Consider the following 26,436-nt stretch of genomic DNA (forward strand, 5'->3'; position numbering starts at 1 on the left):
GCCGAACGTCACTTCTTCGCGACGCTTCCCGCCCACACCACACCCGCTGCCGGGCGCTTCCAAAGTGACGCCTCGAGGCGCAGGCAATGAGGGCGGAGCGCGCGCAGAGGAAGACTGCGCCGGGCCGAGCGGAGCCGAGCCGAGCCGCGCCGAGCGGAGCCGCCATGGTAACGGGCAGGCAGGGGGCGGCCGTCCGTCTGTCCGGCTGCCCTGAGCGCCGCCGCCGCACCGAGGGGGGCTCCCAGGCTTCCGCGACTGAGCGGAGCCGCTCCTCGGCTGCGGAGCCGGGGCAGCCGCGGGGCGGCGGGCCGGTTGCGGCCGTTAGGGCCGCGGGGCTGCCGGGAAAGGAGCGGGCGGGCCTCTGCGGCCATAGCTGCGCGGGGCCGCCTCGGCCCTAGCCGGTGGGGAACAGCCGCCTTGGGCGTGTTTCCCTGTCGCTGGTGCAGCCCTGGGGCTTATGTCGGTGAGAATGGGAGCTCCCTGCCTGGTCTCTTGTGTTGTCCTTTCTATCCTGCTTTTATTATTCTCCTTCCGAACGTGAACCCCGGGTTCCTGTCTTTGTTGTTTTTCCCCCTCTCAGTTTTCCTTGTGTCTTTCCCTTCTCATCTCTGAATTTCTTCCAGCTGTTGGTAGCTTTACATTTGTCAACATGAAACGTTTCCCGTGAAGCTCGTCGGTTCGCTTGGCTGGCAGAGAGTCCGCAATGCATTCTTTTCCCCGCGCGTATTTCTTACCTAATTATGCGGTTCTAAAATGAGAAGAATTTGTAGATCTAAAAGGAGACTGCAGGAGGAATAACATGTTGAAACTAGAATTTATTAATATTAATGACATGCAAAAAAAGCCTTCGGTTTTCAGTTATGGTGTACAAATAGAAACCTAGTTTTACCATACAGAATTATGGAAAACTAAGCTACAAGGAAAAACGCCTAAACGTGACGCTTTGATGTATATACTTTATAAGGTAATTTAACAGCACAGTGTTGGGGGCAACAGGTCCGTTTGGCTTGTGCTACAGGGGCCCGTAGTGTTTCCTCATAGTATGTACATTTTGAAACTCTGAAACGAATAGTGGAAATTTCGAAAGGTCGACAATAATAGTCATCATAATAATTTGAACATTTTTTGGCTATTTACTCAGATGTTTACTTCATATAATGTTTTCATGCTGATGGATTGTATTATTGTGGGGGGACACAAGGAGATAGGACCCCAAGACCCCTTTTGAATTTCCAAATGTTATCTCATTTTTTTCCTCCTTTCTTCCCCCCCCCCCCATTTCAGGACTTCTTAGCTCTGCTCCTGAGCCTTTTTGCCATGATGAAAATGATCTGTTCAGTTGACAGGTTTTGGTCTGAGGAAAAAAAAAGTACATTACATCTCACTACTGCTTAGTTTCTTTGTTAGACTTTTGTGGGGGACTTCACTGGAGGCATTTCAAAAATTTTAATAAATTATGTGAGCTAATTCTCTTCCACGTTATGGAGAAAGTTCAAGACTCTTAAGGAGATAATGATTTTCTTGATGAAGCAAAAACTGCTCGTTAGACCTTATCAGATCTTGGCAACCCAGATTTTCTAGTGTTCTGTTTTTAATTATTGATGCAACAAATTTGCTAGTTGCTACCTGTCACTTCTCTAGAAATCTTACAGTGTTCAGTGAGATGTTCTGGGTTTTTTTTTCCTTAGCCACTCTGCTATGGCGTACTTGAACTTTGGAGGACCAGTTGAGTATTTCACTCCTCCAAAATTATTTGGGTTTTCAGCATTCTCTGATGCTGTGTTTTTGTTCTGAAACGTTGAGTCAGGAATTTGTGCATCATTAAGAAGGCACAGGTGTTTATTATTTAGATCTTTATCTTTTTTTTAATGTGTCTTTTTAATCTCTAAGTATTCGGTGGGCTTTAGGGATCCATTGAAGTATTTTTGAATGCTTCCTGCATCTTGTACATCTAGGAAATTCCTGTTGGTTGTTTTACCTTAAAAAAAAAAACAACAACAACAAAAAAAACACAAAAAAACCCACATTCCCTTTGAGTGCCATTTGGCTCTTCTCGTTTTCCTCTCTTAATTGCTGCTGTTGTTCATGTATCTCTTTAGAGATTTAGCTAGAATTAAATTTCCAAATCTGTATATGTGTCTATTTGACCCAACAGTTTCTCAAACTTTTTGATTTAACTCGGGTTGATTTTTCTCTTGACTGTCCTAGTACCCTCTTTCCTTGGTTGCCTGCATATCGTTCAGGCTCTTTTGTTTGTTTCTCTAGTAACCTCCAGGACACTTTAATTTGTTAGTCAAAAAAATTCTGAATTCAATTTGCCATAAGGAGAAACAGATCAGGACATATATTGGAAGACAAAGCAGAAGTAACTATGCTTAAGAACTTTGCAGATATATGGAAGAAAAGCGTGGCTTTGTAGATGTGATTCTCATTATTTCTTTATTGAAGTTGCAGAAAATAAAAAATGCCACTGCAGATAATCAAAGCAGTTTTGAAAATCTAGGACTTTGTGAGTCAGTTTTAAAAAACTTTATTAGTGTCTTCAAGTTTTACTATAGTAATATAATTAGCTTTTTTTACTGAAGTTATGTAGAAATATACAGAGTTAACTGAAAGCTTTGGATTCAGAGGGATTGCTCTGAATTGCATATCTGACCTGAAGCAGCAGGTATGATTCAGTAACCTGTTGATAATTGTTGTAGATCTACGTGATAACTGTTCTGTTTGCTTGTCAATAGGACGAATGTTTACCAGAAGTCACCGAAGGCTCAGCTTGCCTTGTAAAGGCCAAGGAAGAACTGTTGGATGAATGTGAGAGTATTTGGAAACAGATGGAAGAGGTATGCAGATCACAAGTGACAGACTAGATTTGTTATAAACTTTCCTCAGCAATTTTTATCTCCCCATCCTTCACTGCATGCTTTACCTCATCCCCCTCCAAAGAAACTGCCACAGCAAAACAAGAATAAAAAAAAAAAGGGGGCGGAGGGAGGGGCGTGGGGGCAAAAGCGAAGAAAAGTTCTTCAGAAAGGCCAAAGGCAGAAGTGCTAGCAGGGGTTGAAGAATGCCTTGCAGTGTTGAACTTTGTTTACAGTGCACTGATGTTACGATTTGATTAAATAGAATGGGAGTTTATGTTAAAACAGGGGAAAAATTGAACAATTTACTTGTGTTCTGGTAGTACCGGCACACTGAGGCTTGAGATCCTTCTTTCTTTAGCCTTATGCAAGATGGGATTCAACTGCTGTTCATAAGTACTTTGGATCTTAAAGGAGAGAGAGAATGGGATGAGAAAGAGGCTTAGAAGGATGACAATATTAGCATGTGCTTATGCAAACTGACAGTTAAATCCTCAAGAATAAAGTTTATCTCTCTCAATGTATGGTCCAATATGCTAATAATAACATTTTAGGGCAAGTTATTTTTATTTACAGGAATCCCAGGAAAAATAAACTTCTAACAGTTCTGGGGGAATGCTATGCATCGTGTAAGATTCTGCTAAGTCTAATGAAAACGCATGTTCTAAATTATATTTTGAGAGTTTCAATTGCTTCACTCAATTTGATGTGGTATTTGTATGCTATCTGCTTGAGTTCCCAGTTGTAGAGTCAAAGTATTAAAAGTATCAGAAACTGAAGCAAAAATACTTCCAAACTTAAAGCAGAATAATGTATAGACAACCCACAGTGCAGTACAGAATTAAATTTAAAAAGACTAATGTGCTTTTATGTGTCGTTACATGTAAACTTAATATTGAACAAGTGGCAGGGAATACTGTGTCTACGTTTCTGAAGTACTGTAGTAAGTTATCGGCAGAAGTTTTGTTTGGTACCACTTCAGGGGATGTGAACTTTCTGTGACACTTTCAGATCAGAAGGGAAGTTAGAATGTTTATTATTTTGAATTTAATTGAAAATCTTTGATATTTTGTATCTTGTTCTCAGCATCCCCGAAACAGTACAGGAAGCGATAATGTGTGTAATTTTTGGAGATTGATAAAAACAGTAGGATTTTTTTATCACTTTGATTGTGGCATCCTGGATGCAGCAAAAAGTTTAAACAACTAACAGTCATTGAATTAGCTCCTAGGTTATGTGGTTTACGATGCAATGTTCCAGTGATTGTGTGTCAGCCTTAGCAGTTTTTAATGGAGAAATCCTATAGTGTGTTTTGGTTCCAAAACAGTAACAACAAGGTTTCCAAAGTACTGCTCTTAGTAGTGTTACTGCTTAGCAGAATATATCCTGCCCTGTCATGGGACAGGTTAAATTGCTGACAGTTATAAACCAGAAAGAGTTTAGCAGGTGTCTCCTGCTGAAGCCTTGGATATCTGTGGTGGCCTGAATTTCAGACTTGATATACATCCCATTGCAGTCATGGGAGCTGATGTAGTACGTGTCTGAAAATCAGACCATTTCTGAAGTGTACAGTATATTGCTCTAAATGAGTTTAAACTAAAAATACATATTACAATGCGATTGCTCATTTTGGAGAGCCAGAATAGTAGCAGCAAGTGTGTTAATTTCTCAGCAGCTTCCCTATTCAGCCTTGTCCATGACTTTCTCTTCCCAGTTTCTCATGTTCGTCTGTTCAGTGTCTTTCCCTGTATCAACTTTTCCCTCAAATTATACATCTTTCCTTAGCTGCTACTTTTCGATTAGTTGAAGTTCTACTATTTTTACTGTGGTATGATTTCACAATATTTCTTAATTTACTGTTCTGGGTTAGGCTCTAAGGGGTGTCATAACGCTTTTATTCATATATTAACTTTTGTTGGAATTTCTAATCATTGTTTCTTACAAAAGGGAAGAGGAAGTAAACATTATTTGTGTTTTGTTTGTTTTCTAACAAGTGTCAGAGCAAGACAATGCTTCTAGGAACAGAAACACTGCTAAAATCAGATGTCAAGGTAAGATGGTATTTTTTGTTTATTCTTCACAAATTATTTAGCTTTCTGTAAAGATATGGTGCATTTCCAAAAGGAAACTAAAATATCTTCACTTACTCTCTAAAGCTGACAGCTTTACTCTTACCAGCTTTGAAGCTGTATTCTGAAGTATGTGTCTAGCAAATACTGAAAAATGCATTTATGTACAGCAAAAAGGTTACATGCACTCCTGCCACACAACTGATGACTTAAGATAGGCAGCAAAATGGAGGAGTGTGTAACTTCTGATCTAAGTATTTCCTGTATGTGTTTGTTGAAAAGACAGTTCTTGGTTTAATGTTGCTGAATTGTAGTGTTAATTTCTTGGAAAGGCTTTTTTGTCCAGTTACTGAAATATCCAGAACATTTTGTACATCCTTTTTTATCAAGTTTGAAGGAACAAAGAATGAGCTGATGGTGCTGTCAAGAGTAGTGCTGCTTATGAAAGAGATGACAGCACCTGATCTAGAAAATAAGAAATGTTTGTATGGTGACTATTTATTTTGTTTTGGGTTTGTTTTCTTTTCCTTTATCTTAAAAGATTGTCTTCTGAAGGTCATAGAATCATTTAGGTTGGAAAAGACCTTTAAGTTCAAGTCCAACTGTTAACCTAACACTGCCAAGCCCACCACTAAACCATGTCACTGTGCACCTCATCTATGTGTCTTTTAAATACTTCCAGGGATGGTGACTCAGCCACTTCCCTGGGCAGCTTGTTCCAATGCTTGATAATCCTTTCAGTGAAGAAATTATTCCTAATTGTCTTAAGTTTAGCCTGTACCAGGGCTAACCTGTAACAGTTGCTCTATCACCCAATGAACCCTCACCAACCAGGGAGGGGAATTGGGGGTGGAGGTTGGGGGGAGAGGGGGAAGAGGAGAGAAGACCCATAGGTGAAAGTACAACAGGTTTAATGAAAACACCACAGTAGAAACAGAAAATACTTAGTCAAATGAATATGCAGCTGTCAGGATGCACTGTAGAGTGGTCCTCAGCAGAAGCAGAGGAGGAGCAGGAATCCAGCAGGGCTAACCTCACAGGAGCTCCCTCTCCTCAGTAAACCACCTCCCTTTATAATGAGCATGACATTACAGTGTGGGCTGCAGCTGTGGCCAGCTCGGGTCAGCTGCCCTGGCTGGCTTGAGCCTGCCTAGCATGGCTGGGCTGTGATTATCCCAGTTAAGTCAGGGCAGAATTCCACCCCTTAGCCCATACCATTTAAGTCATGCCCACATCACTCATATTCTTTCCATTTTTCAACACATATATACACACACAGTTACTAGTCTTCTGTTCATAGATTATTTGTCCAAAAGTTTTATTGAATGTGTCCAGCCCAGTGAATTCCATCTATCGTAGCAGTCTCTCAGGGCAGGAAAAGATAGTACAAACTTCATCATGGTTCATACCCAGTGGATGCCAGTCCATCTCACAGAAGTTGTTGGATGTCACTCAATGAGGCCAGCTCCAGTTGTCATGGTGCCGTCTCACCAGTGCCCAGTGGGGGGCACGATCACCTCCCTGCTCCTGCAGACCACACTATTGCTGATACAGGCCAGGATGCTGTTGGGCTTCGTGGCCACCTGGCCACACTGCTGGCACAAGTTCAGCTGGCTCATGTCAACCACCACCCCCAAGTCCTTTCCCGCCAGGCAGCTTTCCAGCCACTCCTCGCCAAGCATGTAGCGCTGCCTGGGGTTGTTGTGACCCAAGTGCAGGACCCGGCACTTGGCCTTGTTAAACCTCATAGCATTGGCCTCAGCCCATCGATCCAGCCTGTCCAGGTCCCTCTGCAGAGCCTTCCTACGCTTGAGCAGATCCACATTCCCACCCAATTTAGTGTCATCTGCAAACTTGCTAAAGGTGCACTCAGTCCCCTCATTCAGGTTATCGATAAAGATGTTAAACAAGACTGGCCCGAATGCTGAGCTCTGGGGAACACCACTTGTGACAGGCCATCAAATGGATTGAACTTCATTCATAACTGCTTTTTGGGCCCAGGCATGCAGCCAGTTTTTTACCCAGCAAAGAGTATGCCCGTCCAAGCCATGAACAGCCAGTTTCTCCAGGAGAATGCTGTGGGAGACGGTGTCAAAGGCTTTACTAAAGTCCAGGTAGACAACAGCCACAGCCTTTCCCTCATCCACCAAGTGGGTCACCTTGTCAGAGAAGGAGATCAGGTTGGTCAAGCAGATCCTGCCTTTCATAAACCCTTGCTGACTGGGTCTGATCATCTGGTTGTCCTGTAAGTACCGTGCACTGGCACCCAGGATGAACTGCTCCATAACCTTCCCCGGCACCAAGGTCAGACTGACAGGCCTGTAATTCCTGGGATCCTCCTTCTGGACCTTCGTGTCACATTTGCTGACCTGCAGTCAAATGGGACCTCCCCGGCTAGCCAGGACTGCTGGTAAATGATGGAAAGTGGCTTGGTGAGCACTTTCACCAGTTTGCTCAGTACCCTTGGGTTGATCCCATGCAGCCCCATAGACTTCTCTATGTTTAGGTGGTGTAGCAGGCCACTAAGCACTTCCCCTTGGATTCTGTGGGCTTCATTCTGCTCCCTGTCCCTGTGTTCCAGCTAAGGGGGCTGGGTACCTGTAGAACAACTGGTCTTACTATGAAAGACTGAGGCAAAGAAGGCATTAAGTACCTCAGCCTTTTCCTCATCCTTTGTCACTGTTTGCCCTGGCATCCACTAGAGCATGGAGATTCTCCTTAGCCCTCCTTTTGTTGTTAATGCATTTATAGAAACATTTTGTTGTCTTTTATGGCAGTAGCCAGCTTAAGTTCTAGTTTGGCTTTGGCCCTTCTAATTTTCTCCCTGCATAACCTAACAACATCCCTGTAGTCCTCCTAAGTGACCTGCCCCTTCCTCAAAAGGCCATAGGCTGTCCTTTTTTTGCTGAGTTCCAGCCAAAGCTGTCTCTTCAGCCAGTCCGGTCTTCTTACTCACTGGCTTGTCTTTTGGCATGTAGAATGCCCAGCCTTCCTGGACTCCCCTGCCTTTCAGGACCTTCTCCCAAGAGACTCTGTTAACCAGGCTCCTAAACAGGCCAAAATCTGCTGTCCAGAAGTCTGAGGTGGCCATTCTGCTGACCCCCCTCCTTACTTCTCTGAGAACTGAAAACTCTATTATCTCATGATCGCTGTGTCCAAGACTGCCTCATGCCATCGTATTGCACACAAGTCCTTTGAACCATGTTTGCAAACAATAGGTCCAGCAGGGCACCTTCCCTAGTTGGCTCCATCACCAACTGTGTCAGGAAATTATCTTCCACACACTCCAGAAATCTCCTAGACTATTTCCTCTCTGCTGTATTGTATATCCAGCAGACATCTGGTGAGTTGAAGTCCCCCATGAGAGGACTAGTGATCATGAAACGTCTTCCAGCTGCTTATAGAGTATTTTGTCTGCCTCCTCATCCTGGTTGGATGGTCTGTGACAGACTACCACCATGACATCTGCCTTGTTGTCGTTCCATCTGATTCTTACCAATAGACAACCCTATCATCATTGTTAAGCTCTAAACAATCAAAACACTCCCTAACATAGAGGGCTACCACACCACCTCTCCTTTCTTGCCTGTCCCTTCTGAAGAATTTGTAGCCATCCATTGCAGCACTCCAGTTGTGCGACTCGTCCTACCGTGTTTCCATGATGGTGACTATGTCGTAGTTTTCCTGTTGCACAATGGCTTCCAGCTCATCCTGTTTGTTGCCCATGCTGTGTGCATTGGTGTAGATGCAATTCAGTTGGGCTATTGATCTTGCTGCCTTTTTTGGGGGAGAAACCCCACTTCCTACATGACCTTTCTTGGGTACTTCTGTGGTATCAGACATATCAATAACCTTCGTGTCTTTGCTGCCACAAGGGTTTCCATTTCCTGCCTCCACCGAGGTGGTAGTCTGAAGGGCCTTGCTTGCACACCGTCCCTCAATCGTTGATGTGCCTCCCCCAGGCTTATCTCTAGCAAGCAAGCCTTTTCCCCTTTTGAGATAGGTGTACCTGATCTGTTGCCATCAGGCCTGGTATTGTGTAGACTGACCCATGATCAAAAACCCCAAAGTTCTGCCTGTGATACCAGTCTCAGAGCCAGGTATTCATCTGCTGGGTCTTACTGTTTCTTCCCTTGTCATTTCCTGATAGAGTATGACACGTGGGGACAGCCTGCTCCTGTGCCTTCAGGATTTCCTTTTTGAAGAATGCCCAGCCTTCCTGGACTCCTCTGCCCTTCAGGACTGCCTCTCAAGGGACTCTGTTGACCAGGCTCCTAAACAGACCAGAGGATGCTCCTAAGCTGCCTAAAGTGTGCAACTGGAGGGGTAGAGGAGAACACTACTTGTGCTCCTGGTCCCTTAACCATGTGTCCCAGAGGCCTGAAGTCTCTCTTGATTGCCCTCAGACTTCTTGTTGCCATGTTGTCGCTGTCTGCCTGAAAATTCAACTATGGATAGTCATTTGAGGGCTGCACCAGGGTGGGAAGCGTACTCTTCACCTCTTTAAACCTGGCTGCAGGGAGGCAGCAGGCTTCCCTAAGGAGTGGGTCCCATCTGTGCGTTGGAACTTCCATTCCCTTCAGAAGGGAGTCTTTCATGACAATGACCCATCTTTTTCTCCTTCAGTTTGATTCCAGTAGTCTGTTTCTCTCTCACATTCACTGACACTCCTCCACCACCACCACCTCCTCCCGGAGCTCTGTCCCCAAGCAGAGGGGCTCTTCTCCCTGGGCACACCTCCCACAGCGGGACTCACTGCTGCCGCCCGAGCGGGGCGGGCCTTGCAGCTGGGCACTGGGGTGGCAGTGTGTTCCCCATGGGGCTCTCTCCGGGCAGCTGCGTTGGTTGTGGTGGGTGCAGAGCTCAGAGGGGTCGTGGCCTTCTGCCGGGCAGTACAATCGCTACCTGGGCAAGCTGGTAAGGCCGCCCCGCCACCAACCGCCCTGCCTGCGCTCCCGGATCCCGCCGCTGCTCACCGCTGCTGTTGCCGCGTCCTCAGCGATCGGCAGAGCTTTTTGTGAAATGCTTGACCACATCAGCAGTACCTGTTGTATGTAAACGTATGCTTCATTTCTTACCAGGTTACAAGTGATCTGGTAGCTTAGGAGCAGCTTAGGAGCACACTCTGGCCTGTTTAGGAGCCTGGTCGACAGAGTCTTTTAGGAGGCAGCATGTAATTTACAATGTATTTGAAGAAAAATGGTAGGTGTAGTCCTCAGTTTCAGGAAGTGGAATAGTAATATAATAGATATATTCTTTCTCCAGAACATAGTAACGTGTTAAAATAAGGACATTTTTAAAAATCTATGGTTCTTTAGTTTGGGATTTCTACATAAACGTTTGAGTTGGTGTTTTTTCTTATTGTTGCTATATTTTGAGTGATTACTGTGAGCTAGAGCACTAGTTCTAAACCACTTTTTGTTGAGTGCACAGATGTTGTTTTGATAGGAAATTTCTTTGCTGTTTTTTTTCGAAGCCATACTCTTGTTTAGTCATCACATACCAAGCACAGTCCATTTAACCTTAGATGTGTATCAACCATGTATCTAAGGAGGAACTGGGATGTGAAATATAGTCATTACTTCTAGTGGCTTACCTTCAGTTGTGGTCATTGTCTGATATTACAGAGGAAATTAGGGGAAAAATGCCAAACCTTGACTACTTCTGGCTTCCCTCTTTTGAAAAAAGAATAAAAATATTTCTTATCTCTGCAAGTCACTTTTTAAATCTTCTGACGGAATAAGTGGTCTATTGTAATAGATGCTCTTTTGTTTTCTGCTGCATAAACTCAATAATTTAATTTCTATACCATTCTGTCTCATTTTACTCCAATGTAACTCAACACACTTCAAGAGATGCTTCTTTTCTTGTTATACAGCTTTCCCTGTTAATGGCACAACTGAAGGCTTTAACAGCGGAACATAAACAGTGGCAAAAAACAAGTCCTGAATGTAAGTAACTGCTTCCATCTAAGGTATGCTCATGTAAACTTCTGCAAAGTCTCTTTCATCTAGACATCTTAAACTGGGTATATATTGAATGTCTGTTGATTGTATTTTCATACCGTAACTACTTAAAATTTAAATACTTCCCACAGTAGCATGTATGTTTCGTTTCTAGATTCTTTTTGCATTTTAGTTCTAAGTGAACTTAGAATTCGAAGTGTATTCTACTACATTTTAACTTGTGATTCTGGACAGCTAAATGCATGGTTCATATCACCTTTCATCAGTCAGTTAAATGGAAAAATAACTGTTAGCAGGTTTCCTAACAAAATAACAAAAGTTCATTATGCTGTTACCTTCCTTCTGGTTTCTGTGATCGTTTCTTCTCCAACATTTGTTTGTATTTCCTTTTTAGGACAGAACTACTTTGGCAAATAATGCCTTCATTTTTTTTATCTTTGCAAGTATTGCTAATAAACTAACAATAATTTACCCAAACATGTTTTTAACCATATTAATACTTCAAAAAAGAGTATTGTATTATGATGTACTAGCTGATACTTTGAAGTAAACCTTTAGTGGTCGGCCTGTTACACCGTAATAAAATATCTATCTTGGATTTAACAGGGGTCAGAGATTTCAGGTCAAGACAAGGTGGTAAAAGACACTTCAGTATACTTTAACAACACAGGAATCTGGGTCACTTGTTGGTCCTGAGAAGCACAAACCACTGAGACAGGTGGTAGCTCTTACATTTCTTAGGAATTATCAGTCAAAAAGTATAAATTTCTCAGTTCTTCAGAATTCTTTTTGTACATAAGCACCAGTGCTGACTGATTTTACTCTGTTGCAAGGCCGATGTGGCCAGACACTGAAAATGAAGCCATTCAGAATCTTAAATGTGAGTAAAGTAAGCTTTTTTCAGGTGTCCCATTTGGAGACTTAAAACAGCTCACACTATCATTAGTATTCTGGTAGTGCTCACTGTTATGTGTCTTATCAAGGATCTGTTAGCACCTTTCAGCCCAGGAAAACTTAATAGTTAATCTTTAAATGGATACATTGTCTTGTTTGAATAGCAGAGGCTTGAGGGTTTTTGTGTTTACAAAATTACAGGACTGTGTTTTAGGCAGCGAACGGTAATTTCCAATATTTTGTCATCTGGCCAAGTTGGAATTCATTTTCAGCTGAACGTTAAAGTCACTTCTCCAGCTATAGGAGACTATCTAGCAGAGAGAGAGCATACCTAATATAGACATAGAGGAAATAAGGGGTGAATAGTAGGTACTAACAGACACTGTCACGTAGAGCTTGTAACCAATCGCATAAGTAAGGTAACTGCGTGCTGGGTGGGTGGACAAAGCGAGATAGCCAATCTGAAAATGTATGATCACATGTACGGAAATAAAACAGTATATAAGACGCAGCCAAACGTTCAATAAACAACTTTTGCTTGAAACTGTATTGGTTGGTATGCAGAGTCCGTCCTTGCACAACCACATCCAGCTTTTTTCAAAGGATACGTACTTGCTGCGTATCTTGATCAAATAATAGCAGCTGGAAGAAAAAATATTTTGTATAAATAGATGTTGTTGCTGTATCAGAACAAGTTCATAGTTCATGTGCTTTGTAAGCCTGTCTCTAAGAATGGTCAGCCTCAAATGCTTCTTAGAGGTATGTAGACCAAAAGCATGACATTGAATTTGGGAAATAGTGGTTCTTGGCTGCTGCTTGTAAATAAGCTGCTGGCTTAAAGCAAATGAATTGAAAGCACTTAGAGTTTTTATCTGGGTAAAATACCTGGAGATGTTACGTTTCCTTACTAAAATATGTAATTATTTTAAGCTTTAAGCTAGTTGCTTAAAAATATTCTTGGGGCTTGACCTATTTTTATTGGCTTGCTGACTTGCTTTGCTCAACCATTTTTACTTATTCCCGAGTGACAAGATTTATTATTAGCAATCTTAATTTTGTACTAGAGAAATGATGTATGCATATTATAATACAAGTAATATTTTGCAGCCAAAGCTTTGCTTTTTTGGCTACCTTTCTGAGGGAAGAGAAAATACGTTGCTGCTAAGAACTTCAATACAGTGCTTGCACGAAAGTGAGGAGTCTGCTGTGCTTACATCTTCTCTGTCCATCTTGGCTCCTGCTGTTTGTTTGAAGGAGGAATTACTCAATTGAAAACACTTTCTCAATTTATCTAAATAGGAATAGCAGAAATACTGATTTCATACAATTTACTAATAGAGCATGCATGTCGGTCTCTCACTTTGGTTTCTGCTTTTAGTAATGGCCAGTTCATGTCTTGTAAATGAGGGCCTGTCAGCATTTAAATTTTAAATCTTATTTTCAGAGGTTATAACTTGGCAGTTCTGCATTTTTTTGGGCACAATATTGGCAAACATACTTGAGTCCACAATGCAAATTTTATTTTTGCAAAGCTTTTAGTTTAGTCTCTTGTTCTTTCTCAATTTCTCATACTATTTATGTAGCTCTAGAGCTGCTAAGTCAGCTGAGTTAAAGCTTTTTAGGAGGCATTTGGCTCATAAAAATAGAATTTAACTTTTACCTTTGCAAAATAAGGAAGTGGAAGCAACCATATTTTAAACCATATAAAACAGTTGTGGTCTCTGCATAATTTTATTTTTCTTTGCAAAATATCTATATTCTGCCAAATTCCTCTTATTTTAATAGGAGTTTCTGGATAAACATGTGCATAGTAGTTGCTTTTACATTCCTAGCATCTGGTAGTATTTTGCTTAGTAATTGTACTGTGTATCGCTAGGCAATTCTGTTTGACATTTGATTTTTGCAAGTGTAGTGATTCATAACCGAAAAAGCTTTAACTGATAGCAGATAGAGCAACCGGTGTTCTTTATGGTAGCACCTGCCATAAATCTGTTGTTCCAATGTCTTAGATCTGCACTGTTCCTTCACTAAATTAGTGCTAGTGATTTCCGTCCGAGGAAGATGTGTCCTTCTGTTCTGATACTCACACAGTATGAATATGGAATGGGAAGCACATACTTAGGATTAGGTATCTAAAATGAAGACGTGTATGCACGATATTCACGTCCGTAAAGAAATCTTGCTCTTACAATAGCACAAACCACTACCTTCCACAACCTGTAAACATAAGCTTAATTTGGGACCGCTCTACTCAAATTTTGTGTCAAGATGTAGAGACAGTAGTTCTCTACATAAAAAGGATTTTATTGTGATGTAATTTAATGCATTTTGAACTCTAGTTTTGCTGATTTTCATCTCAGAACAAACACTGCTTTTAAAACTACTGATCTAAGGCTTCTCAAAATTTGTGTAGATAAAACTATTAAAAAAAGGTACTTTAAAAACTTTATGAAATAACTGTATCGTATTTGGGAGATATTTAATGCTTTTATGGGAGGATTAAGGGTTTTCCTTTTTGTTAAAGGAAAAGCTTTTATTGAAGTAATTATTTTTAAGATTAGAGATTTGGAGCCCAAGCTTGGACAAAAAATGTTCCTGTCATACTAAGGTTTAAATCTGCTAGAGTAGCTTTTATTTCTCATGTTAATAGGTTCAAATGCTTCACTTTTTCAAAAGCCATACATTTATGCAGATACTGCAGGTTGACATGGAACTGAGAACTATTTGAGTCCATTGAAGGCATCAAATCCAACAACTCACTTTGTATTCAGAAAATCCATAAGCCATAAATCATTGCATTTTGTAAACTGTTCCAAGGAAACATTACCACTTCCTTGAACAGCAGTGTACTTTCCCTTAAATGCTGCTGTTGCTCAGCGTTGGAGTTAAGATATTGGCTTTGCTGGGTCTTTCATCTCCCTGCATGTAGCTGTTCTTGTGCACAGTAAGGATGGTGACATGCTTTTTAAGTTCTTTAAATCTGATAGGTTTTACAATCCTGATCAGGCATTTGGGAGGCTGATTAGCAATGAATTGGAAGACTGGAAGAATTTGATTGGCCACATTGGTAATGTTGATGGAATCCCTTCACTGAAGAAAATCAGGTGTGCTTTTCTTGAAGCATGACTGTACTTTGCATTTCAGTATTATGTACCTATACCTATACACCTGAGCTAGTTCAGGTATGAAGAATAATGCAGAAGCTTTAACACCACACCTTTTTCAGTCTAATTTCATTTGCTCGAAAGTGACAGTAGGTTAGCCCAGCAGGACACCACAAAATGTGGTTAAATTGCTGCTGATGGCCAAGCTAGTTTTTTAGAGGCTACATAAGTTTCTCTCCAGCCAGGCTACTTTTCAGTGTAAACAATATATATATCATCCACTGCAAAAAAACCCAATTCATTTTATTTTGCAGTAATTTCTACCAATCCAGATGTACTGTTATCATTAGGAAAAGAAGAGGTAAGTCTATTTTTTTGTTAAAAGATAATAAAATTTTGTTGAAAAAAATGTAAAAAAAAGAGTATACAATTGCTGCATTTTCCTATGACTCCTCTTGTGGTGGGCTGCTACTAAGATACTGTGTATGTTTCTTCAGGCATTGTGGTTGTTCTAATGTTTTTCTTCCCCTGTATTGTAACTACTAAAATTTCCTAGTTGTAATGAATGGGGAGAGTCCAGCGGAGGGCTACGAAGATGATGAGGGGGCTGGAGCATCTCTCTTATGGGGAAAGGCTGAGAGACCTGGGTCTGTTTAGCCTGGAGAAGAGAAGACTGAGAGGGATCTTATCAATGCTTATAAATATCTGAAGGGTGGGTGTCAAGAGGACAGGGCCAGGCTCTTTTCAGTGGTGCCCAGTGACAGGACAAGGTGCAACGGGCACAAACTGGAGCACAGGAAGTCCCGCCTCAACATGAGGAAAAACTTCTTTACTCTGAGGGTGGCAGAGCCCTGGAACAGACTACCCAGGAGGGTTGTGCAGTCTCCTTCTCTGGAGGTATTCAAAGCCTGCCTGGACGTGATCCTGTGTGACCTGCTCTAGATAAACCTGCTTTAGCAGGGGGGTTGGACTAGATGATCTCCAGAGGTCACTTCCAACATCTACCATTCTGTGATTCTGTGAATGATCTTTTAAACAAAAAGTTTTCATACATTGCATTTCATACTTGATATAAAATAATGTAACATTATGTGTTACACAGAAGAGTCAGTATTCTTAGATCTAGAGTGGCAATAATTTGCAAAGAATTTGTTCAGTTCTTCCAGCCTTGGAAGAAAGAGCAGATCAAGAATGTCTTAGGGGTAGTATTATACTATATTGATTGGACATTGGTATGCAAGATGACCTGAGAATATTCCTGAGGTTATGCCTTAAAAAAACCTTTTTTGTTTTCTTCTTCCTAGCAGTGTTCCTCCTTCTAGTATCACTCACAACAGGGAACCCAACTGCTTTTAAGTGTCACTATTAACAAGTTGTTTGGTTCTATGCTTTCATTTGACTGTATTGCTATGGCATATTTGATCTAATAATCCATTTTTTGGCCTATTTTGTTGAGGAGTCCAGGTTTTTTTCAGATGTTGCATATGCAGAGTGTATTTGTTTCTGTAGAATATTTTCACAATTTCTATTTCTTTGAGCTAAATAGAAAAATTCTCATAGTTTGTATGGAAGGAGACAATATACATCCAAATCATAGATTTATGTTAAAAAGTATGTAAATGGTTAGAAATACTGCTTTGTAAAACATAATGCAGTAATGAAAGACCCCATCCAGTAAGAGTCCCCTGTTCCCTATCTTCAGCAGCGCAAATAGCTTCTGGATGCAGTAGTTTTATTTCTCCATCCTTTCCAAATATGTCCATCTTGCTGAGGACCATTTAATTCTGGGATGCAATTAGTATTTCTTTGCAGCATCCTTGTTTTGAGTGCTATACGTTTTATGTTGGTGCAATTAGCGCAGATTCATTCTTGCAAGCAGCTGCAGTGATTTAGACAATGCAGCCCTGGTGCTGCAGATCTTTTCTCCTCAGTCTTTCATCAGATGAGCAATTCATGTGTGTGCTTCATAACCTCCTTCAGGTAAAATCGACTATGTTGTTTTACAGAGCTTCAATAAGACACTAACGAGCAGCTGGTGGCAGTAACATTTTTAAATAGCTCCAAGGGGATTTCAAACTAGTGTGTCACTCTATAGCTGTATTTCTTAAGAAATTACAGATATTTTTGACCCTCTTTACCAGATTCACAGATGTAACCTTACATAGAATGAATACTGCAGACTAGGCTATGTGCAAACTTTCACTATTTAATAGGTGTGGAAAGTAAAGAATGATCTTGAAATGCTGCTGTCAACAGTTCAGTCCAAGAATAAACGATTGGAAGAAGATCTGAAAAGGTAATACAATAATTTGGACTTATTAATGCTGTAAGCTTTTTTGCCACTGTCCAGGAAAACTATTTATCTGTTGTGCCATTTCCTACTTCTCATGTTTCAAAGAGAACAGCAGTGGCTTGAGGAACAGAGTCAGATACTAGATGCTCTTAATAGAATTGAAGAAGAGACAAAAACCCAAGTGGAACAACTTTCCAAAACAAGGTATTTCTACAGTGTTGTGTTTTTATATTGAAAAAATTAAGTATCAACAAGAGCAAATAAGCAAACAAACTCTTAAAACATACTCCTTGTTTTGTTAAATAGATCAAATAATAGCTCAGTAATCTGTATTTGAAACATGGAAAATATTGCTACTATCTGTTTATATACTGTGATTGGGGTTGGACTAGATGACCTTTAAAGGTCCCTTGCAACACAAACTATTCTGTGATTCAAGACGCTGAACTTGCAACAATAGAAAATACGTGACTTGTTTACTGAAGAATAACTTTAATTATTTTATTTAATTTCATATTCTATTACTGTTTTTTTAGTTTGTGTACTAGGACAGCTTATGAGCTGCGAAGTAAATTGTTGGAACTGAAGATTTATAAGGAAGAACTCTTGCATGCTCTGGGTGATTTCCTAGGAGAACATTTTCCCCTTCCATTGGAAGATGGAAATGATAAAGAGAAGGTAAGATTTTCTTAATAGCTATCAAATTTGGAATGTTCAATTTCCATTTAATTAAATGCAGTATCTTTTTAAAGTCACTAGCAGTTATATTTTGAAATAAATATAGTTCTTACAGCTGACCCTTTAGGTTTAATTGATACTTTTCAGGTTGGTTTATATTATTTAAGGCTGTTCCCAGGTGGATATTTTCTTTTTTAACACGTATATCCCTTACCCAATGAGTTGCATAGCAATGTATTGTATTTCTTACTGAACTGAAAGCTGTGCCAAATTTGGAAATGGTAAGGGGTTCACTCCAAATTGTTCCATTTTCTTTTTTACTGGACTAGGCAAGTAGATTCATATTTTCCTTGGCAAAGCAAGTTTTAATTGTCTAACAATGTTTTTGGAACTGCAATAAGGACAAGTGTTTATAATTACAGTATAGTTTGGAATGTTAACCATCAGTTTCTGTTCAGGCAAACTGGGCCAAAAATTATCTTAAAACTTAAGGGAAAATAGGCGGTCAGGGGGTATTTTGCATAATAAATTCAAAGTCTGCAGTAAAAATAAACCTTTTACCATTACTATTTGAAAGAATAGTTACAAAAAAGTGAGGGGTTGATTTTGATTTCAGACATACTTAAGAATACAGAAGCAGGATTTCTTTAATCCAGTTCCCTGTTATTTCAGACAGCCACATAATTGCTTTAGTATTTTCATTGAGCTCTGTTTTAAAACAAATTATTTTTGTTATTACTGTTTCTATTGGGTTTTTTTCTAGTACCTCAGTACTCTGGTTAGAAACTGTCTCCTAACTTCCAGTCTAAATTTATTCATGCTAACACAGATCCATGTATTCTTACATCAGTATTGTCCTTAGAATAGCTCTCTTTCTTGTGTTTATTCCTCCTGATGTATTTATAGACAGCAAACATATACCTTTCTTTCTTTCTTTGTTTTCCTAATTGAACTGGCAAAGCCTTCTTGTTCTTCTTCTGTAAGACAGTTTGTTTTCAGTTGCATGGCTTATCCTAGTAACACCCATTTTCTATATTTCTTTCCACTTCATCTCTTTTGGAACCTGGTAAAACCCAGTATTATAAACAAAACCACTAGCTCAGTCATCACAAAAGCAAGCAATTACACCCTTGTCTTTTTCTTCCTGTTATTTCCAGCTGATGAACGTTGAGCTTTTAACTAAAAAAAAAAAAAAAAATAAATCTTGTTTTCGCACAGAAGTACATATTTTGCACATAAAAATACCAAAGGGAGCCTTCAAGGCATGATGTCTGTTTTCAAAGTCTTATTCAGCCATCTTCAAACATCTTATTTTATGATATCAGTGCTTCTGCATATCAATGCCCTCCAGTTTTCTGCTGTTACTGAATACGATAAATTTTGCTCCAACATTAAGAAATTGAAGCTTTGGGATTAAATTAACAGTCATCTTTCAATCATATATTTCCTGAATTCACCTGATATGTCATCTCCCTATTTGCTAGTTCTTACTCATCTTACAATTGTTCTAGGACATGCCTCTTCAAACACTAATGACTTTCCCAGATGTATTTTAAGCAATTGTTCATTTTTCCCATATATATTATTACTGTTTCTTTAAAAATATATTTTCTATAATGAGATACACCAATTTATTTGCTTCTATTTATGATGTGATGTCACAGAATGTGATGTCATAGAAAAACATAGGCTGGAAATTACCTCTGGAGATCTTCCATTCCAACACCACCATCGAGGTCCTGCCAATGTCAAAGTTGGATCGAGTTGCTCACGGTAGTATCCAGCTGCATTTTAAATACAGGAAACAGTAAATTCATGTGTTTCAGAATTCTGAGCAAGATTTGATATAAAATCTCCTGCCCTGGAGCAAAATCAACTGCTTGAATTTTCTGTTATGCTTGGAGATTCTTACTAGCTACTCTGCCTTCATCTCTCTTCCACGCGATTTTCCTTATTAAAATCTAAAGGAAAAAAAATAGTCAAACAAGGTGTCTGGGATTAATCAACCCTTCTCCCATGCATAGGAGCTCACCTTCTACCTTTTTTTTTCATTTTGCTTAAATGCAAAATTAATTTTTATAAATTGCCACGCAAGGTCTTACCTTGTCTTAATTTTGTTTATGCATTTCCTGAACTCTTAAACACAGTTTGTTTTCTGATAAGTCTTTTTCTTTCCATTCCTTGTGAATTCATAGCTTCTATCTCTTTTGACTCATTTGGATCTCAATGGCTCAACTGCAGGTCCCCTGTAATCTGCATCTAAGTGATGAACTGTAAAGGCAGGAGAGACAGCCATTTTCACCTATATTGTTGTCTTTATTGTGTCAGAAATACAGATTTTTGGCATTAGCAATGAAATTTGCTATTATATTGATTCAGGAGAACATGTTATTCACCTCTGTTATCAGCTTGGTTCAACACTCTGGAAGCACTGAACTCTTGACTCGGTATATCAGTAATTTTGCTTCACTTCATGAAAGCTTCTTACGTTCTCAGTAGCTTTGTGTGAGGGCAAATGTGCGGGGCTGACATCTGTAGGGCACGGCTTCAGAGTTGTGTGAACTGCTCCAAGCTTTGCTGTTCTGGTTCCACCTTCCTTTCACCAGGTGCCTGTGTCTGGGACTGGGAGTGGGAGGGAAGACTGAATCACAGCAGCCCAGGTTAGCTTCTGTTGCCATGGCCCAACACCTTTAGAATAGGTAGAGATTGGGGTAAGACTTATCTTGCATTTTAAATCTCAGATAAAAAAAGTCTTGTTTTTTTTCAAGATAAGAAATACAAAAAGTCATATGTTGAGGAATGTTCTTTTTGCCAGTCTAGCTCATGGAAGGGAGATGAAGATGCCTTTCAGGTTAAATAAAAAATGCTGAGCATCCTGCTTAGCAGCGACTTTATAAGCATTACTTAATTAGAGGTGTGTATATCGGTGACACTTAAAATATGTAAGTGATATAATTTTACAAAACAATATGTACCACATATATTATAAACCTAGCAAAATAAGTTTGCTAGTTAGTTCTGTGAGACTGAAAACTTCTTTACACTAATATCCTTATGATTTTATTCTTTGAGTATCAGTTTTAGTAATTACTGAAGTCGGAACCTAATTTCAACTTTGAAACACTAATATTGAACCCACTACCTAAGTTACAAAGTAGTATTTTTGGCCAGGGAAATGCAACAGCTGAGGGTACGAAGCATCTTCATGATTGCTCCAAGGAACCTTTTGCAGCTTCTTAGTGTAGATTCTATTTCCTCAGCCTAGTATCAAGATAAAGGCATTATCGAGCCCTAGCTCCATGGTTTGCAAGGTTTCCATGGAGCAGGCAGTATGTCCCCCTTGTGGCTTTGTGAAGGTGAGAATATTAACTGAATGGAAAAAAGGAGCCAGAACTTGCGTTTCACAAATTCTTCTTTTTTGCTTATATTCTTCTCTTCCAGAAGTGGAGTGTGTATAAGGTGCTGCACAGCTGTTAATATCTTAGGACTTAAGTTGGCATCCAACAGCAGAGCTGAGTAAGCAGCCACCAGTGCTGTGTTATCTCCTTCGTTTTGTTGAATGTGAAGCGGATGGGGAAAAAGCACAACACTGAAAAATAAAAGAATCAGATTCACTGTGCAACAGCACAAGCAATTTTGTTGGCATTGCTGCCTACGGAAAAGTAATGAAAAATATTAAGGCACCATGAACTGAAGTCTTGAGCTGTGTCAAATTTGCATTGTAAACATTTTTCTAAAGTTCACAAAACCCATTCTTTTTTCCTAACAGATCTTATTCATAGAACGTTTTGCACGGTACATTATAAATATGATGTACTTGGATTTATTTAAATGTAAACCAGGGAAATACACTATGATCACTTAAGTTTAATATTTTTTTAATAATTACTTCAAAACATGTTACATTTAAAGACTATGATATTGAACTGGTAGATTTAAAAACTACTTTGTATTTCTGTCATGACTAAATCTAAGAAAAAGTCTTCATCTTTTGTGTACTATGCAATCAAATAGTTGTGTGAATATTTTTCTTTGTCAGTTAACGTTTTTACTGACTATGTAGGTTTGGTTTTTGCTAATTTGGCGGGGGTGGGGTTATCTTTGCAGAATTCTTCTGAAGAGCCAGCTGTACAACTAGTAACGCTGCATGAAATTTTAGAGGTAAGATCTTTTTTTTTATGTAGAGATTTGGGGGATTTTCCAATACTCAGATCTGATCATAACACATTAATAAGATAAATAACAGTATATGACAAACAGTTAAGATAGTAGCTTGGAAAGTGAAATGTTTAAGAATGTTATGTCAGACTTCTATTTTAATTCCTATCAAATTAAACCCCCAATTTTTTGCAAAACCTGTGGCAATAATTTAGATAACTAAATCTTCAGTTAAAGCTGGAGAGTGATTATCCCTTATTTCTTAATTTTCTAATGATTATTTTTAAAGAAGTTTTATGAGCATTAGTGGCTCATATTAGGGGAGACAAATGCTGTGCTTAACAAAAAAAATGAAATGTTCCGTTTCATGCTATGTTTTATACTGTTTCAATAAAAGTATTTCTGAAATGTAATACAATAACTGTTACAGAAGGACAAGCTAATGTGTAATGTCATGTGTTAACTGGATTATCTTCCCATATGAGGGAATCAATGAATGATTTATGCATTTCTATGTGATTTTATAAGTATGCCAGCATTGCTTGGTGTGCATTTTATTGCTTGGTGTGCAGTTTGTGAATTTGAATTGCATAATTTTGAAGAAGCATTAAAAATCTTTTCACTAGCATTGTTCCTTCTTGTCTTAAATGTGGCATTTGAAGTTAAATTTGCTATTCTTCCTCCATCCTCATTCTTCAGACGGTTGTACGCATCTATGTGTAAGACCTTGCTAGGGGAAGAAGTTTTTTCCTGAGGGAGAACTTGATTAATTACAACTTTCTGGTATTAAGATGCTATGATCTGGTCACTATGACATTATTGTACTTTAATTTAAAGGCCAGACTTTCGGCTTACATCATCAAAATCATTTTACATGCTTCAAGTTTGTTAGCATGCCTATTAATGCCAAATTAGACAGAGCTTGAAAACAGATTAGAATTTAAGACAACCACATTCCCTATGGAATTAAAATTTTAAAGCTCTCCTAATGCTTTAAAAGTGCCCTTTGTATTTTTCTGATATTGTTAATCTCCACAAAATGTGAACACATCCAAGAAATGTCTGATTTCCAACTGGAAGAACATGCTACTTCCAAAAGTTCAGACATTTTAACTATCTTGGCGTACACTGTATCTCTTATCTTTGTTTTACGGGAGGTTGGTTTTTTTCTGTTGAGCAACTTGGTTCTGCCTTCAAGTGCAAAGTGTTTTCTTAGATACAGATAGTAGTTTCTTAGAGACAAATGCAAAGTCATCTTTGTATTATAATGACAGGTTTAGGATTTGGTATTGTACAAAATAATTCATTCACAGACTTACAATCAGTGCATGTGTTCCTAACCATATATCCCCAGTCTCCATGTGTAATGGAAGTGTGTATTTTTAATAAATCCACTTTGACAAGCTAGGTGTATACATTTGTATTATTCAGGTATATCAGTACTTCATTAAATTAGCGTGAGTAGTAAGCAAGAAGCATACTCCTTTCTCATGCAAACCTCAGAATTTTTATTATACTCCTTTTTATTCCAATAATGAGCTGTCATTTTTTAGAAGTGCAGTAATTCTTTTCCATTTAAACAGTTTGAGGATTATTCCTTTCTGATTGAGAATGTAGTGAACTAGTTTAATATTTGAAAGACTTTATAATACAAATGTATGTAAAGTTACAGGCATAAAGGCTATTTTGGAATATCAGATGTCAGAAAAGACTAAGTAACAATTCATCTGAAATAATGCATTTGGAGTAAATACTCAGAATTTGGGCAGGTAAGTGCAAAAGACAAACTGGAACAATTCTTTGGAATGTTCAGAAAAAGAAGAGCAGTATTTTTTTTAATAGTAATGCATAGGAAAGAGTAAAGTCTGGTAGTGAGAATGTTGACTTTTTCTTGAGCAGTGAAGAGGCAGACAGAATATTTTGTGCCTACTGAAACTGGGAAAGCTATAACACTTAGAAGCTCTAAATAGAAAGATGAAATATCTGGGATGAATAGAAGGAACACCATGGGATGGGTGAGATTGTTTAATCTGTAATGTCTGCGATATTCTGTATGAGCATTATTATGAGGGCATGACCATGGTCTCCAAGAACAGAAAAAGAATGTCAGAACTGATTTTTGTTTTTTAACTCTATTAACTAATTCTATATTTAGACAAGGAATGAAGGAGGATAAGGAAGTATCAAGAGGAGGTTGTAAGGTGTTTGCCTTGCCCAAATAAGAAGTAATATTAGAATTTGGATAATCCAGTGAGCATAAGCGAAACCCAAATGAAATGAGCAAAAAGATTTGATGTGCAAACATCGTGAAGTTAAAGTAGGTCTATGATATTTAACGTTTCACAGGTGTAAACTCATTTCTTTCTAACACAACCTACAGAAGGACACAAAATACAGGAAAACTAATTCTTCCCAATCAAAGAAGAAAGATTTTTTTTTTTAGCTTATTAGTGAGATGAAATTTAGAAAAACTGTAAGATGGACATTCTTTGCTAAAATCTGAAAGAGTGAGGGAGAAATACTATTTGTTGACAGTAAGTCATTATGGTTTTGAGGCAAGTAATTCCCAAAAATCTAGCTTTCTCTCTTTAATGCTTTTAACCTTAAATTAACAGATACTGATTTTAAAGATTAGTTCTATAAGGATTTACCATCTTCATGTTCAGTTTTTTTAGGCATTTACAATCACACTATCTAAAATCCACCAAGAATTTTTGACAGGTGGTGAAAAAATAAGTCTGGATAAAAGGAGAATTCTGGTTCTAGTTTTTACATCGGAAAAGATGTAATGAAGTTAATTGGAAGTTATTTGTTTTCCTTCTACCTTGAACAAGTCTTGTATTTCTCCTGTAGTCCTGTATTGCTTATGTTGCCTACATAAGTGTCTCATTACAGTAATTGGTATAAATGTGGTTAAAAGAGATTAAAATCTAGCTGTTTTGTTAATTTCCTAAATCTTATCCTTTTGGTCTTCCAGATTCTTCTAAACAAATTATTAAGCACACCACATGAACCCTATGTCACAATCAATGACTCATTTTGGCCACCTTATATTGAGCTGCTGCTTCGAAATGGAATTGCCCTGAGACATCCAGAAGACCCAAACAGACTGCGCCTAGAAGCCTTTCACATGTAGCGTGACCGACATGCTTACCTTAAAAATAGAAAAGGCACCAGTACTGTTGCTTGTGGCCTAAGACATACTTATATTATATGATTAGCTTTTGGGGGTGATTTGAATTTTTTTTTATTATTTAATGAATTGGTCAGAGTGTGAATTAAGGCAAAAGACAAAAATTTCTATTTTGACGGCTCATAGTTACAGTTGGCTTTCAGTTTTATGGCAAGTGATAACAAGATTTGCGTTGTGGAGCTTTTTTTTCATTAATAAGATGCAAATTCACATAGTAGACAAAGTAATGTTTTTCACAGTATTTTTTATTTTAAAAATAATAATTTATACATTACATTCACGGTTTAGGTTAATTTCTTAGATTTTTTTAAACACTTCTCAATTTCCTTGGTACTCTGCAGAGCCAAAATTTGAAGTAACAGAGCTCCTTCTGCACGTGGTCGTGCAATCATTTGGAACTAACAATGAAGTATCATCTCAAGAATGGGGGGGGTGTTTTTTCTGTGAGTTGGTTGTTTGATTGGTTGGTTGGTTGTTTATTTTTTTTTTTCCAGAGCCTTTGCAAACAAATTTATTTGCTTTAAGAACACTTAGGAAAGCTGACACATCTTTCTGTGCAAAAGGCTGCAGATGTTGAGTGTGCAACTGCACGCTTCCTAAACAGTCCACGTTGTCTTATGCTGTATTGCCTAACAGTATCCTTCTTCACTGTTTCAGATCTAGTTTATCAAGGCTTATAACAGATCTCTGTTCTGTTGATAGCTAGAGTTTTGAAGTTGTGTTAGCTGAACAGTTACCTTCTGAATAAATGCTGGCATTCTGTGTCATCCTAATCTGCTTTTCTTGTTATTGTAGTCCATGGCTGAACAAAATTCTGCTCTTGCATATCTATAGTGACTGTAACCATAGGAAATAAAATACGCTTTTTATTAGCCATATTTCAGTTTATTTATGTAGGAACTTTAATAGTTTTTAAATTCATAGAAAAATAAAGGTTTCTGTAGAATCACAGAATGGTTTGGCTTGTAAAGGACCTTAAGAATCACCTAGTTCCAACCCCCCTGGCAGGGACACCTTCCACTAGACCAGGTTGCTCAAAGCCCCATCCAGCCTGGCCTTGAACACTGCCAGGGAGGGGGCAGCCACAGCTTCTCTGAGCAACCTCTGCCAGTGCCTCACCAGCCTCATAGTGAAGAAATTCTTCCCAATACCTAATCTAAATCTACCCTCTTTGAAACTGTTACCCCTTGTCCTATCACCACACTCCCTGATAAAGAGTCCCT

At 38.9% G+C, this 26,436-nt stretch overlaps 1 protein-coding gene across 1 annotated transcript; it reads left to right on the forward strand.

The window, feature by feature from the left end:
- Positions 1 to 134: 134 nt before the first annotated feature.
- Positions 135 to 26,074, forward strand: CENPK (centromere protein K). The gene is made up of 10 exons (XM_086479663.1): positions 135 to 167; positions 2,739 to 2,840; positions 4,853 to 4,909; positions 10,806 to 10,878; positions 15,206 to 15,252; positions 17,105 to 17,187; positions 17,290 to 17,388; positions 17,721 to 17,862; positions 21,970 to 22,023; positions 24,998 to 26,074. Exons 1-10 carry the CDS (start codon positions 165 to 167, stop codon positions 25,154 to 25,156), a joined length of 819 nt encoding a protein of 272 aa, XP_086335789.1. The 5' UTR covers positions 135 to 164; the 3' UTR covers positions 25,157 to 26,074.
- Positions 26,075 to 26,436: the final 362 nt, after the last annotated feature.

Source organism: Leptosomus discolor, chromosome Z (assembly GCF_034619465.1).
Source record: "Leptosomus discolor isolate bLepDis1 chromosome Z, bLepDis1.hap2, whole genome shotgun sequence".
Taxonomy (NCBI): Eukaryota; Metazoa; Chordata; class Aves; order Leptosomiformes; family Leptosomidae; genus Leptosomus; species Leptosomus discolor.